The following is a 16,477-nucleotide window of genomic DNA, read 5'->3' as shown; positions in this document are numbered from 1 at the left end:
CTTCACTATCAGAGATCACTCCCTGTTCCCCCGCACTCCTAATTCAAATCACACAATGTAATTGTGTCCAACAGTCGCTGCTGAGTGCGCTGACTTCGTGTGCAATGTTGCACTGCTTTAAAGTGCTTCAGCAAAGCGCCTCTTCTCCGTCTCCATAACAGTCGATGCATGCAAACAAAGTTCCCACTGGTGGTCCGACACGTTCTCATCCCAACTCGTCACATCAAGGCGCTTTGTGAGACATATTGGCGTCACTTTCTAGCACACCGGGTAGCCCAGCACGTCAAACTATTACGCCCCGCTATGGTCGCAATAAACACATGGTTGGGGAGAAAAACACTTGCTAACGTTTAGGCAACAGCACCACCTAGACATGATTGGGCTTGAAATAAGTACATAAACAAAGAAAGACGTAACATCATTTGGGAAACACATAACTTTTGAATAAATAAGCAACACATTGGGACACAAACACCGGTCTCCTGGGTGAAAGTACTGTGTTTGTGTGCGTTAATGCATAAAAAAATAAACAAGTGGCGTTAAAACCAATTTACGCTAACATGTTATTATCGTGTTTACTTTGATAACCCTGCCTGTTTGAAAACTTGATCAATTATTAAAGCACATGTATGGTTGCTCATAATTAAAGGATAAGACATTCTACTTTTTTTGTCAACAAATTCCAATGAAAGACCAAAACCAACCATGAATTCATCCTACTAACAAGTATTACCTGCATTGTCAAAGTCTGTAATAGAGCAATTCTTCTGGGAATGTCACCACAGGCACCCAGTTAGTAATATTGCAAATATATAAATATTGCAATACTACTGATCAGTGGACCAAATGGCTCCATCGCCACTGAGTTACCTCCTTCAAATATAGATAGCAACCTAACAGACATTTATTTAAAGGAACATCTTCAAGATGGCCACTTCAAAAGGATAAGGTTGGCAGTGTTCTCTGTTTATCTTATTGTCACTGAATCCTATGACCAACAATGTACCAGCTTGTCTCTCTGTACTTTCTGAGTCAGCCACAAGCCCATTGGATTCTTACTAAAGCTGTAAATCAGGTCAAAAATACACAGTACTAACCTTAGCAATAACATTACTCACACATAACTTTATTTGTGCATTTGTTGGGAACTATTTTCAGCTGCAGATTAAATGAGGGACTGACTCAAAATAAATGACTGTGTCCATGTTCATCATAATAAAGAAACATATCACAGTGTGGCTCATTGATAGAATTTGGACAACGATGGAGGCACAGAGGCAAACAATATATCAGTTTTTCTCCATTGTGTTTACACACAACAAATAGGGCTACACACACAATTCTTTAAAAAATGGCATGTTAGTGTGGAATTTTGGACACAGACCAAGACTCATAAACTCTCAGAATAAATCCTTTGTTTTCACTCAAATATAAATTCTACATCAACCAGAAATCTTAAGGATTGCCACTTTAGGTTAGAACATAACTCTACTTGCATAACTGTTGGGATTCAACCCATGGTTTGGAAACCGGCATAACATTGCCTGATTGTCTGATTGCTAAATGGCTGGTCCTTTAGTCTATTGAACATTGAAGTGTGAAAGTTGTTTTCTTTTTACCAGCAGTTTCAAATCAGAGGAACCGAAAACTGGTAGACCATACGAAAGGGGGCTTGAGCTGTTCTGATTTGTGTTTTGTGCTACTCTAACCCGAACAAAAGAACAGATGAACGGATGGATGGAAATGCTTATAGCCGACATATGCCTTGAAAAAGCCTGAAGAAAGCTCACAAAAGATATCTGGCCAGCTTGATCCCTGATAATTCACTGGAACAGTTGCCAAATGCTATACGTATGTCAAGCGTGTCTTCATTTTCTCCACAGTTATCCTGGTGGGCCGTGGTGAAGCTGTGATCCTCTTTTGTGATGGAGCAAACGGGCTAAAAATGGATGTCAACCCAGGCTATGTTTCTCCAAAGAAGAACATCATGCCTTTTACTCCAACACACACACACACACACACACACACACACACACACACACACATTTCACTTTTCATTCAATATGCAAATTGAAACCGCAGTTAATTTGCTGATGAAAGAGGATTCATGCTCAATTATGTCTTAATGGGTTGGATATAATGGCACGCTCAGGCCAGCAGGTTTATTTTAGATGATTTTTTTTTTCCATTCGGTTAAATGTGACTTGAATTTTTCCAAAATCAACTGTAGTAAAAGTAAACTGAGCTTAACTCAGGCCACGGCTACATGCACATATACATCTCTCCTACAATAAAAAATAAAAAAAAGCGTGCGTGTAGGTCGAACGACAGAGGGCGTGGGTGCGCTTGGAGCGGACGCGTACTGATGTCTCCTGAATGCTAAGCACATCGACCCACACACACAAGCACAAACACACACACTCAAGTTGTTCCTGGTGCAGCTGAGAGAGCAGAGATGGAAAAGGAAGAGAGAGAGAGAGAGAGAGAGAGAGAGAGAGAGAGACAGGCCTCTCTCTGCAGTTTGCCAGTCTTTGTTTACTCTCTGCCAGCCATAAACTGTTCACTAATAGCTGCTACACACACCTCACTCGGTCAACAAAGCATTAGGTTGTGTGTGTGTGGGGGGGGGGGGGGGGGGGGGACTCCCGACTTTTCTAGCCAGGCACAGTTGGTCCTGAGTCTGAGTGGCTTCGGAGAATTAGACATGCAGAGGCGGTTTTAACAGAGCGCCGGCGTGGAAGCCCCGGTGGTGTTCAATACAGCAGCAGCAGACCCGATGCTGCAATGCGCTCCTCACCGAGCAGGTCGGTCCGCCGAGAGAACAGCATCCTCACAGCTCTGTGTGTGCATGCTTGTGTGTAGGCTACGAGGTGGAGGATGCTGCCAAGAAACAGAAAACACGTCTCAATACAAAAACTAACAATATCTTCTTTTTTTTAAAGTGTAAATAAAACAGTATTTATTCATATTTGTATATGTATTATAAATACATATATGTATTTTGTATGTATTAGTTAAGTGGTTCATTACACTATTGTAGTGCCGTTAGACCGTGTAGGCTACTATGTGTATGGCCTATTGTATAAATGAACATCTCAGCAATTTCCCATTAAGTAGGCTATAAGTGACCATCTCTGTCCCCTTCAGAAAAGAATGAATGAAGCCCTCCACGCTGCCCCGGCAGAATAGCTGCACCAGCAGAAATACGACTGAGCAACTGAGCTGACTTGTATTAAAGCCAGATCACCACTCGTCTCTCTTTGTCCTTTGTATGAATGTGTGAATAAAGATATTTTCCCACCAGGAGCTGTCAGCAGCCGGGACACGGAGCCATTTAATCTTCCTATATGACAGGGGGGGGGGGGGGGGGGGTAACCGACGTACACACACACGGCGACCCAACACCGCCTCTACTGCCTCTCCCGTTACAGCTCAGCGATCGAGTTACGCGGCCGGGGAAAAAAATGTTGCAGTAGCAGGGAGAGAGAGGGGGGGGGGGGAGAGAGAGAGAGAGAGATAGAGAGAGACTGCAGCATCGCTGGAGATCGGCAGCAGCAGTCCCAAGCAGTGCAGGTGAGAGGAGGGAAAAAAAGCAGGAGGAGGCGCATGTGGAGGAGAGAGAGAGAGAGAGAGAGACACACACACAGGAAGAGAGAGAGAATGCGGGACTCTTGGAAAAAGACGCATCTACTACACTCGGTCCGTCACCGAGACATCCATCCCGAACACAGGCTGCATGGGATTACGCTGGATTGACGACGATGCTGAGGATGTTGGAATCTCCACTCTAACCCCACCGAGAGAGGCTCTAATTTGCTTTTGTTTGATGAGGGGAAAAATAAGAAATATCAGGAGAAACTCGCTCTGAAAAGCACTCTTGTCTCCTTCGCAACTTGCGTGAAGGAATTCTTCGGCTTGGCACGTTGCTCCACTGCGGGGAAGAAGGGAAAAAATAGGAAAACGCAGCCAATTCTGAAGGTAAGATCCAAGCAGCAGCATCCCAAAGACTTTTTTTAATATTTCTTTTTTTTTTTTACCCAAACTGACTTTCATTCCTTATTCTGGGGATGCGAGTTCATTCTCATCGGCGTCCGGAGAGCTGAGCAGTGTGTTTTGCTTATTTTGTGTGGTGCTGCATTGCAGTTTCTAACTGTGAGAAAGCCGCTGTCCCAAATGTGACTGGAATAAAAACAATTTAAAAATAATTTACAAATGGCATTATGAGCTGATAACCATCTTGACAGCGGGACAGCTCTCCGATTTCCGGGAAATAAAGGAGTGAAGTGGATTTAATCAAACGCTGGTGAATTAGTTGACTTTGTTTTCGCAGCAGGATGGGCTTTTTGACATGTTTGTGGCGTGAACAGCCCGGCAAGACCTTATTATTATAGAAGTTGGGGGGGGGGGGGGGGGGAGCACCGCAGAGTACAGGAGGAGAATAAAAAAAGGAAAAGGAGTCCGCACCGCCGAAGTGAACTATACGGTGAGAGTGCGGAAGCTCTCTCACCTTCGCCCCGGACCTCAGGCGGCAGTCCGCAGAGAGCGATAGAGAAGAAGGTAAGAAACGGATAAATCAAACACCCACGCTGTGAGCCGCATCGGACCACAAAGCACCAATAAAGAGGAGAGGAGCCGCGGCTCGGAGGCAGACAGCGGAGAAGGAGAGAGAGAGAGAGGAAGAATTAGGAGCCATGCAGAGGCTTGGCGCAGTGCACTCCTCCGCGGCGCAGGCTCTCAGCCTCGTGGTCCTTGCGCTGCAGCTGCTGACTCAGCTGCCGGGCGCCGACTCAGCCCTCCGCTACCGGGTGGCGGAGGAGGGCCCGCCCGACGTCAAGATCGGCAACGTGGCCGCCGACCTTGGCCTCACTGCGGGCACGGGCAGCGGAGACGTCACCTTCGCCTTGGAGAGCGGCTCAGAGTTCTTCAAGATTGACAACGTGACAGGTGAGCTGACGACGGGTGCACGGCGCATCGACCGGGAGAAGCTCCAGCAGTGCCAGATGATATTTGACGAGAACGAGTGCTTCTTGGACTTCGAGGTGTCAGTGATTGGCCCCCTGCAGAGCTGGGTGGACCTGTTTGAGGGCCGCGTGGTCATAACTGACATCAATGACAACACACCTTCCTTCCCCTCACCTGTGCTCCAGCTCTCGGTGGAGGAGAATCGTCCAATAGGAACCCTTTACCTGCTGCCCACAGCAACGGACAGGGATTTTGGACGGAATGGCATCGACCGCTACGAGCTGATTCAAGATGGCACGACTGGGCCGAGTTCCACGAGACGCACGGCAGCAGGGAACCCCATCGCTAGAGTGGAGGGGCTCGGGGACCGGAGGGGTAGAAGTGGCGATAGTGGAGGAGGACCCAGGAGCACTGTGTTTGAACTGCAAGTTGCAGATATACCAGATGGCGAAAAACAGCCGCAGCTCATTGTGAAAGGCACATTGGATCGCGAGCTAAAGGACTCGTACGAACTGGTCCTCAGGGTTCGAGACGGAGGGAACCCACCACGTTCCTCCCAAGCCCTGCTTCGCGTTTCCATCACTGATGTGAACGACAACAGCCCGCAGTTTGAGAGGTCCACGTACGAGGCAGAAATGGCAGAAAATGCCCCTCCAGGTACACCCGTCCTCCAGGTCAGAGCTTCCGACCGCGACATTGGAGTCAACGGGCAGGTGGAGTACGTCTTCGGAGCGGCCACCGAATCCGTCCGGCGACTCCTGCGCCTGGATGAGTCCACTGGATGGCTGAGCGTCCTCCACAGGATCGACAGGGAAGACGTGGCGCAACTGAGGTTCACAGTGACGGCCAGAGACCGGGGTCAGCCACCCCGCACCGACCGCACCACTGTGATTTTGGCCGTCCGGGATGAAAACGACAACGTGCCCGTCGTGGAGATCCGAAAGATCGGACGGATCCCGGTCCGAGATGGTGCAGCGTTGGTGCCGGAAAACGTCCTGGTGGACACCCCCGTGGCTCTGGTTCAGGTGTCAGACCGAGACCAGGGAGAGAATGGGGCCGTGACGTGCACGGTTGTAGGAGATGTCCCATTCACGCTGAAGCCAGCTGGTGAAACGGCGCTACCGCCCCTACCTGCAGACGAAGCCTTTGACAGGTAAGCCAAACCAAAGGTAACACCTCACGGCATGTTACAAAAATCCATTACAAAGGAAAGAACGAACTGCTTATTGATTAGTAGTTCCTGAATTACTCTGAAATAAAGGATTATATGCAAGATAATAAGTTACTAAGAAAACAGACTGCTAGATACTGAAGTAATGAACCAGTATCTAATGATCAGCCGCTGTCAGTCGGGTATGGATGATGCACCACTTTTTCTTGAGAGAGCCAAGTAATGATGAGGTAATCATGACGAAATGATGCATTTTAAATAATAGCTCAGTATAATGCCCCATGTTACCTGAGGGGGCACAGAAACAACTATGTACATAATAAGCTACTAATATTTGGATATGTGCCATTAAGCACCTGAATTGCAGATACCAAGAACAATTCATTTAAAACTGGTTCTAATTCATTGAGGGAATGGCCATAATGATTAGATACACAGACATCATTCATGGAGAAACAGTATGTATGTCTTTTTTTTCTTTTTTGTTTTACCAGAGGCTGGTACTGTTTTTATCCAATATGTTTTCTAACCATGCCAACTACACATTCAGCATGCAGTTGCTACAAGTCTCACCCACACTACTGCTCCAGGAGGAATTACTATAATTTCTATTTTCTCCAGCGGATTCCGAGCAGAGTGGAGTGTTGTTGCGTTGAGATTTAATCTAAACTTGGTTCAAGTGGTGCAACTCATTTGCTAAGGCTACAGAGTAGTTTGAATGTCATACAATCTGTATGCATAAATATTCATTCAAGTCAAGTTTTTTTATTTATATCGCTACTACAGTGCAGGCTGTAAATGTCAGGACCCTTCAGTCAATTGTAAAGATATTTCCTAAAGGTATTGAATGGAGGGAGTGAGGGAAATGGCATAGGCCATCTTAGGATACCACTGCCACAGCTATGACACCTGTGCAATAAGGCTGGTTGTTGTATTGACTTTAGGGCTGTCCTTGACAAAGGAAAGTCTGAGTCAGAGTAGCTAATAATCATGATAGGTCTTCAGCAAATTATTAGTAGATTTAATTTTTTTTAAATCAGTCACAGTTTCCCCAGTATTATTGTCTCTCTGCAGATGACTGCAGTCATGCAGGAAGATCTCTTGAAATCAATTGTCTTATTAAAGAACAAAGCATTTTAGAGCTAAAAGGATTAGTTGGTTGATCGATTTAGTCGATTCAAAGAAAATTGATTGCCAACCACTTTCACGATCAATTAAGGGTTTCAGACATTTTTCAAGCAAATATTCCAGTAATTCTCTGGTCCCTCTCCAGATGCAACAACAGACTTTATTAGTCCTTTCAACCTTGACAAAGGCAGCGCAGGCCAGATACCCTCCTTCCGCTCTTACCTTTCACAATAAAAGCCCTAAACATAAACAATACATTGCCTAACTGTTTAACAGAATCAGGACTCAAATTTACCCAGATAAAAGGAAACTTGATAAAATAGATTACAATATCTTAGGCTATGAAACAATTGACCTCAGACAGACTGACAGACGCTGCTCTGGGTCAATAGGATTCCATTTGTTGGTGCATAAATCTATTTGAACCTTTTATTGAAAAAGTGCTGCAAAAGTTGCAAATTCATAGCTGCCGGTATGAATAGTTTTGATGCTAAATATCCGTATTTCGCATTTTCGTGTAGTTTATTCGTCACGCCCCTTAAGTGTAAAGGCCTTTTAGGATGTCACCTTCACTATTTTCTGGTATTTTGTTAGCATAAATTAGAACATTCCCCACAAAAAGACCAACACAATGGTCACTGGTAAAATATTGTTTCAGTCTACCGACATCTTGGTGAATGATAAGTCAACTAATTGACTAAAAGGCAGCAGCACTAGTATTTTTGTTTGACAATATCTGTATTATTTTTGTCTACGGTAACAACCACATTCATGAAATCTATTTTCTAATTATTTTCACAGGAATAAGAAAAAATACTTCTTGCATACTTCCGCCTTGCTGGACTACGAGGCCACCAAAGAGTACAGTGTCACCATTGTGGCAGTAGATTCTGGCAGCCCCAGCCTGTCCAGCAACAGCTCACTGATGGTGCGAGTGGTGGATATCAATGACCATGCCCCGGCCTTTGCCCAGAGCGTCGTGGAGGTCCACTTTGCTGAGAACAACTCGCCTGGTGAGAGGGTAGTTACTGTTTTAGCCTCAGACGCAGACAGTGGCAAGAACGCGGAGATCGCATATTCCCTGGACCCTGCTGGAAACGGGCCATTCTACATAGATGCAAATAATGGAGATATCCGTGCCACCGGGGTTCTGGACCGCGAGCTGCGAGAGAGGTATGAACTCAGGGTGATTGCCAAGGACAAGGGAACACCTTCCCTGCAAGGCTCCGCGACTGTTGTCGTTCAGGTGACCGACCGCAACGACAATGCCCCAAAGTTTGTTCAGGAAATCTTCACATTCTACGTGAAAGAGAACCTGGCCGCCAACAGCGCAGTCGGCATGGTCACCGTGACTGATGCCGACGAAGGCGAGAATGCAGAACTCAGTCTGTTCGTGGAGATGGATGGAGTCGATGAGAAGAAGGCGGAGGAGACGGTGGAAGGCGAAGATGGCGAGAAAGACAAAGAAGAGGTGTTTTCCATTGAGAACAACACGGGAACTATCTACTCTTCGGCGTCGTTTGACCGAGAAAAGCTTTCCACCTACACCTTCCGTGTCCGCGCTGTGGACGGAGGGGAGCCGCGCAAAACATCAACCGCCACGGTCTCGCTCTTTGTGACGGATGAGAACGACAACGCCCCCTCAATCACTTCCCCAGCAAATGAGTCCTACACCCTCCTTCCACCTGCCAGCAGTGCCCGCACTATCGTCAGGACCGTGACCGCCATAGACTCCGACACCGGCCCCAATGCAGACCTTCGCTATGCCCTAGTGGGGGGAAATCCCTTCCAACTGTTTGAGATCGGCCACACCAACGGGGTGATCACCCTGGCGGAACCTCTGGAGCGGCGCCACCGAGGCCTGCATCGCCTGGTGGTCCGGGTCAATGACAGCGGGGCGCCTTCCCTCTGTGCCACCGCCCTGGTTCATGTCTTCATCAACGAGAGCTTGGCCAACGCCACCCTTGTGGATGTTCAGGTAAGCTTCGTATTTAAAGATGTAAAGTGAAATATATCAAAATACATGTAACTTGAATGAAAGAAATCCACTGTGCTATTTTGGTGTGTGTACGGTAACGATAACCCATAATGACAGTGATGATATTGTCCTTTGATCCATTCATAATGGCCACTCTGATAACACATGACAATGGAGGAGGGCGGTAATGACAACTGATTGTGGCTGTTTAAACTAAACCGGTAAGAAGATTATTTTCTTGACAGAATGAGACGAATGCACAATTTCATCAGTCCGCATGGTGTTGCAATTTTCTGCCCATTTTTGAGGAAATAATTGTGTCTATATTTGTCCCAGATAAAGAAGACCATTCCTATTTTGAGGGCTATTGGCAATGCCTGCTTCTTTGTAGTTAGAGTGTTCTTTGTACAGAATCCATTCTTATAATGACCACGTGGTTAAAAGAAGTGTTATTACTGAGTGGTTCTTCTTTTATGGTACATTGAACTCAGAGCTGAGAGCATTAGGTGTGTGTGTGTGTGTGTGTGAGAGAGAGAGAGAGAGGGAGGGAGAGAGAAAGACCATTAGGTGTGTCTGTGTGTGTGTGTGTGTGTGTGTGTGTGTGTGAGTGAGGGAGAGAGAAGGAGCATTAGGGGTGAGTGTGTTAGAGAGGTAGAGAGAGAGATGGCCCTGTCCCAGTTTTTGCCTTTTAATACAGAATAGGTTGAAGCATGTTCATTTGAATAGAAGTTTTGCTTTAGTAGTGTCTCTTCACGATAGGCCTGAATATTGATGAGCTTTCATTGTGTTATGCAGCAAACTCTGAGCAGAGCAACAGAAGTGGGCAAACTTAGAGAAAACCCCTCCAAGCTCTAAATGAATTATGTTTACAGCAGGATTAAAGTGAAATACTTGAGTACTAGGTTAGCGTTGGCATGAAAGATCTACGCTGAGGTGAAGAGGTAATTGACTAGACTCACTGCAGATACCAGAAATACCTTTCAGTTCAAATTTAGCGTACGGTACGCTGCCGGAAATCTTTCTCTCTTCTCTGCCCTCATTGTATTAATCAAATGTACTTCCTATTATGCTTTAAAAAATGTTCAACGAAGCTATAATTGCTGGCAGGTAATAATTACTAAAACTTGGGTCTCTGGTGTGGGCAAAGTCATTTGTATTGACTTATAATTAAATCGCCTCAGTGGCCTTGTGTTTGCTCTGAAACTTGCAGCCTGGGGTTTTTAACCCCCGCCCCACACACACACTCACACACTCAAAACTTTGTTTAGAACACGTTCTCTCTGAGGGAAAAGGTCTTCAGCTGTCAGGTCTATGCATGTAACATGACGTAAGGAGTGTGAGCCGAAGTCAGCGCAAAGACTTTTGAGAGGAAAAGAGATAAGAGGCAGAAATTTCCCAAAAGTGTGTCAAACGAAGTTTGTGTTGGCAACCCAAAATACCACGCCAGCCTTGAATACCTTGATAGGCTCCTTTTTGTATCAACACGCTCAAAATACAAAAAGTGTTTCATTGCATTCTGTCTTAACCCAGATAGTGATCTCCAAGGAAGACACACCTTACAGCGCAGATGTTTGCAGCAAGGGCGTCTTTACTGCAAGCTGTGCACGTTATGATTATTTGTGGTGCCTCCCCGGGTGTTTCTACTCGTGAAAAAACAGAAGCCCCTCTGGGATTGGATATTTCCAAGTGCGTAACGTCAGCTTCAGCTGATTTCTCATTTTCAATGATGTTAGAAGGGCAGGTCGATATGGCCAAACTCTTCTATCCCAATATAGGTAATTTCATATCTCGGTATACATCACAATATAGCATGTTTTCAGATAATTCAATTAATAAATAGTCTATATGAAATAACCACATGGTAAAGTGTGTATACTGAGACCTTCAATGGACATAAATGAAATGTAATTGCGTATTAAGATATCTCGATATGTGATTTCCACACGATACTATTGCATTGAAAGACGATGACTCATCAAACTGAATCACCGCCCAGCTCCAGATGTTACTGTGCAGCTCTTCTTGGCGGTAGCATAGCAACTACAATAACACTGTGCTCTGTGTGCCCCTTGGGTTCTTGGGATTCTCGAGACTTACAGCTAAATCTCGTGTTTTGGCAGGAGAAAAACATCCGGTGTAATCATAGCCTTAGAGTTTTGACCCGCCTCATATATCGAGACAACTTGGCATCCAAAAATACGTTGTGTTTCCCCGCACTGCTTTTTTGAAACAAAGACGAACAACTGAGCACAGACAGAAGGTGTAGCATATCGAGCACCAGCCAGTGTGTAGAACGCCTCATAAATGTAACGCTGTCACCTAAGAGTAGAATGAAAAGTACAAATTGAACAATCAAGTTGGTGAGGATTAGAGCAGAACACTTGGTAAGCGGCGGAACAATAGTGTTGATAGGCAAATTAACCGCAACGTGCCTAAATGGCAGAGGCCATTGAAGGGAACAATAGAGTGTAATGTGTCCGGGCCGGTATAAAAGCCGCCTTTTGATTACAATATGCATAGTTTAGTTGGATTGTATGGAGGAACAGAGTAATTGAGTAGAAGTCACTGAAGAGAGAATACCTCCATCTCATAATGAAGTCAAACCGAGTGGTGGATGGATGCCAGATGTAATTAGGGGAGGAAAACGTCTGCTACTGCTGCAGCGCCGCGGCAGAAAATGACTCCAGTCTTTTCCATCCGACCGGTACTGGGTGAACCACATGTTGGGTAATTAGCCACAATATGATACTGCAGAGATTGAGCTGGAGGAAGTAGTTGTGATATGCGAGACTTGGTTGTCATTTGGGAAAATGTAAGGTGCTTTGTACATCGGAAGTATGCTGTCTGGTGGATCTGATTAAGGCTCTTAGTGATGATATTTTCACATTCTTACAACCACTGTTTCATCTCGGATCAAAAGTCTTTTAATTTTTTTAATCTGGAAATAGTTTTTAGATATGCACAATCAGCTTTCTTTGAATATGAATAATAGCTAAGAACTACCAAACTGCAGGTCCCTGTCACCAGGCATTGATTGACAGCCGAGATCAGGCACCTTTGGGTCAATAGTGTGGTCAGGGTAGAACTCCTCGTCTTAGTAGCAGCATCGGCGTCTGCAGCGACAACGCAGATAACCGAGTCCGTGGAGAGCGGAGGGGATAAGATAGAGAGATGGATGGTGGTGTTAAGCCCGGGCCGGAACAAAGCCCATGCAGCAGAACGGAAGATTCCACTGGGAGTTTGGGATGCGTCAGAGGGATGTACTCGGAACACAGCATTAGAGGCGGCTGCTGAACACTTTAACAGTCTCCACACAAATGCTGCACACGCACCTGCACTTGAACGGGCTATACGTGGCTTGCACTCGGCGTGCGACTTGACTCACACTTTCTGCATGCACACTTGGCGGTTCGGTCGCATTGGGGTACGTGCATACGGCACTGCGTCGCTATTTTCTCTATGTTTCGCACACACGTGGTACGGCAGACAGTGCAGGGGAGCGCTAAGCCAGAGAGATGCCCAGCAGAATGAGAATGGAAAAGAAAATACTGCAGGCAAAGGAAGAACAATCGGGCTGAGGGGAAGAGAGCGGAGCCTGGCGGAGAGAGGCCCTCTGCAGTGGAGGCAGAATAATGGAACAGAAGCAACACAAGTTGCTCAAAAAAAGACAATGAAACTTAACCCAGAGATAGATGGCGATGAAACAATGAAATACGACCCGGCCCCGTTCTTAGCTGGGGGGGGGGGGGGGGGGGGTGGTAACGAGAAGTGAGAGTGACTAATGTGTCTCCGTACGAGTAAGCCCAATAATACGTCTTGGATAATGTAATAGTAGAGTTCCGCGGTGCAGCAGTGTGAGCGGCGCTCTCTGGAGTAACACTCAAGGTTATACCGCAGTTATTTTATTTAGTTATTGGCCACCGTAGGGGGCTGAAATGCAACTTCTCTCTCACCTTCGCTCCCTGTCTCTCCCGCACTTGTTCCTGCGAGAGCTTTATTACCCAGCGCTCTGAAGGCACCAGGGATTACGCGAGTGTATAATTTCCAGCCTTGACAGGCCAAAGGAATTGTCGCGCGGGGCTCCGAGACGATGTGTCAGGGCTGCAGAATGGGTCGTCTCGCTAATGGACATAGCTTACACACACACACACACACACACCGTGTGGGCCGGCGTAGGAGCATGCATACGTTTCAGCATGCGTGTGCGTTCTCGTAGTTCGTCTGGTCTCCGGATAATGATTCTCCCCAACATAGTTGCCATGTATTGATTAGACATATTCAGATTCATGACCCTGCCCCATACCAGCAGAGCTCGGCAGACCAGAACCCCACAGCCTCATTGTCTCTTGTAGTGCGTGTCTCCATAACCAGTAATGGCTGTGTTTGTGCTTCAGCATAACCCACTTTCTTGTAATGATGCTTTTATTAGAGTACAATCTGCGAGCATGACTTTGTGTGTGTGTGTGCAGCCAGCCATAAACATGGGTTCATAATGGAAGACCATTATTTGTCTCCTCCATCTCAAACCTAAACACAAAATGTTTTATGAGCCTAATATAAATTGATCAGAGTGGACGATCGTGGATTTGCCTCGCTTTAAAAAAATGAAAACTGTTACTGTCCAACAAACCACAAGACCCTGAGAGACAGACAGGACACGGCTCTCGAAATGATTCCACAGAGCACACGCATTTACAGTAGCCTTCATCTGTCCATCCATCCATCCAAGTCTCAGTGCGGAAGAAATTGCGATAGCAAATCCTCAGCAAATCCACGCCCACGCTATCATTTACAATAGGGGCATTGTTCTTTGACGAGACAGTAGATGTGTTTGTGTTCTGGGGGGATATAGTCGCATCACGTCTGATGCCTTTATTCGCACATTTATCAACTGTTTCTCCCACTTTTTTTTCTCTCTCCCAACTGTCCCCGACCCTAAAGTTTCCCTTTATTCTTTTAATCAGCTTTAAACAGCGTAATCCCAGACATTTCCTGTACCAGCGCAGATGATGTGAGATCACAAGCGGAGAAATTACAGGCGCTATTTGAAATGCTGCAACTGGGAAGCAAGAGCAATTATATATTTAGTGACATTCTATGTGTCGTGGAATAATGGAGAGGCTCCCCTACTAAAAATCACGGTGATGAGTTTAATTAAGTGGAAGATGCTGTTTGATGTTTCTCTGTAGCTCGCACCCACTGTGTCGTCTTCTAGAGTCACAGTTGGACTTTTTTTTTTCCTCATTTATGGTGTGTCTCTTCTTGTTGCTTTTTCCATCTTGACTCTGCGTCTTCTTCTTCTCTCTTGTGCCTCTCCTCTCTACCTCTCCCCCCAGGTGGCCCGAAGTCTCATGGCTCCACTGTCCCTGGACATCGCAGGGGACCCGGACAGCGACCGTGCATTAGGGAAACAGCGCCTCAGCGTAGCCATCGGCGTCCTGGCGGGAGCCGCGGCGGTCATCCTGGTCATCCTGCTCGTAGTCACGGCTCGGCAGTGCGGCGCTCAGGGCAAGAATGGCTACGAGGCCGGTAAGAAGGAGCCAGAGGAGGACTTCTTCAGTCCTCCGGGGGCTCAGCCGCAGGCCGGCCGCGGCAGGGGGTCGGACCGTGGGCGCAAACCCCGACGGGACAAGCGCAACGGAAGCGGCAGCAGCGCGGTGGTGGTAGGAGGCAAGGCGGACAGATCCCTCTACAGCGGTATTGTCACAGTCAACGGACTGCGTCGGCAGGCCAACGACGACGACGAGGAGGACCTGAGCAGCGCCAGCGAGCGCCTGGCGGCCCGCTACTGCGCCATGGAAGGCGACCCCGGCAGCCCACGGATGGGCGGCGGCAGGAGGCACCAGTCGAGCCCGGACCTTGCCAGGCACTACAAATCCAGCTCCCCTCTCCCCGCGGTGAACCTGCAGCCCCACTCCCCCCCAGCCGAGGGCAAGAAGCACCAAGCGGTCCAGGACCTGCCGCCCTCCAACACCTTTGTGGGCAGCGGGGGCTGCGTGGGGAGCGCCGGCTCCAGCAGCAGCAGCAGCGGGGGCAGTGGCAACGCGGACGCCATGTCCCTGGGATCTGACCAGTGCTCGGACTATGGCTGCCAGACTGGGAACAAGTACAGCAAACAGGTAGGAGCTCTGGGGCAGGGACTTGGGTGACTTAGTGTCCATGGACCCGTCAGTGTTTTTGAGATTTTTAAGATGGATTATCGACTCTTTATGTCAATCCGTCTTCAAAACCAGCCATTTTTGACACTGTGTCCACTCTCTCGTCTCCTCCTCCTCCCCGGCTTCATCTCTTCCCCTCCACACATCCGTCGACACGCTCGACCGCGACACCCCGCCGCTAACGTCTTAAACACCATTTCATCTCCACAAAATCGCTGACAGCGCGCTCGCGTGTCAGCGTCCCAAGCCTGTGAGCGGCGTGACAGCACCCTGTTGTCAGAGCGCGTGTGTGCTCCGTATCAAACGTCAGCCCTCCGTTGAGCAATATCTAATGCAGGGGACATGAGTCAACCCCCCCCCGGCTGTAGCTGAACAATATGAGAATGTGTATACATGCGTGACTGTGTGTGTGTGTGTGTATAACACATGCGTACCGTACCCTCTGTATAAACCCCTGAGGATCTCAGTTGGAGTAAGGACACAGAGGGAGTGGGCGAATAGTTGCTTCCAGCAGGGTAATTGGTCATTTTGCGTCTCTGCCTCCCTTGTTACGCTGTTATCTTTCTTCTATTTAGCATATATGCTTATTCCGTAAACAATATTAGTTGTACTGATAATGAATGCACCGTCTTTGGTGTTTGCTCGAGAAGCTCCAGCTAAAAGTCGAAGTCCTGCTGACAAATAAAATACTGCGTGCAGACAGTTCGCTCGCCCCTCCGCCCACGCACACACACACACACACACACACACACAGGCACCATCTATCATCTTGGACACACTGACACAGTAGGGTCCCCCTGGTCCGCAGCGTGTGCTCCCGAGAGCGATGCGTGAGTGACAGCTAACCCTTCTTAAAGGGTCTTGTTTCCTTGACAGACAGCCTCTACATTTATCCTCCCCGCGGTGAAAAAGTGCTGATGTAGTCATTAAAAAAGGAAGTAGAGGAGCTTCTTCTTAGGCTAATCAATTCACACGCAGGGCTCTCTGATCCTGCTCAACACGCGCACACACACACACACACGCAGAGGTTAATCCATTACAGAGTCAATCCGCTTAATCTGCCGTTCCCAGGGAAAGAAA

At 47.3% G+C, this 16,477-nt stretch overlaps 1 protein-coding gene across 1 annotated transcript in view; it reads left to right on the top strand.

Annotated features, from left to right (window-relative positions):
* Positions 1 to 4,691: 4,691 nt before the first annotated feature.
* The window catches only part of pcdh7a (protocadherin 7a), a 37,287-nt gene continuing 25,501 nt past the window's right edge, over positions 4,692 to 16,477 (top strand). Inside the window, exons 1-4 of the mRNA XM_076090828.1 lie at positions 4,692 to 6,115; positions 8,063 to 8,669; positions 8,718 to 9,239; positions 14,576 to 15,358. Coding sequence (XP_075946943.1) covers positions 4,692 to 6,115; positions 8,063 to 8,669; positions 8,718 to 9,239; positions 14,576 to 15,358 — 3,336 coding nt within the window. The remainder of the gene's footprint in view (positions 6,116 to 8,062; positions 8,670 to 8,717; positions 9,240 to 14,575; positions 15,359 to 16,477) is intronic.

The sequence above is a fragment of the Anarhichas minor genome, unplaced genomic scaffold (genome assembly GCF_050575085.1).
Source record: "Anarhichas minor isolate MPS153535 unplaced genomic scaffold, ASM5057508v1 ptg000012l, whole genome shotgun sequence".
Lineage (NCBI taxonomy): Eukaryota > Metazoa > Chordata > Actinopteri > Perciformes > Anarhichadidae > Anarhichas > Anarhichas minor.
The sequence above is the reverse complement of the archived record's forward strand: the minus strand, read 5'-3'. Positions and strand labels throughout refer to the sequence as shown.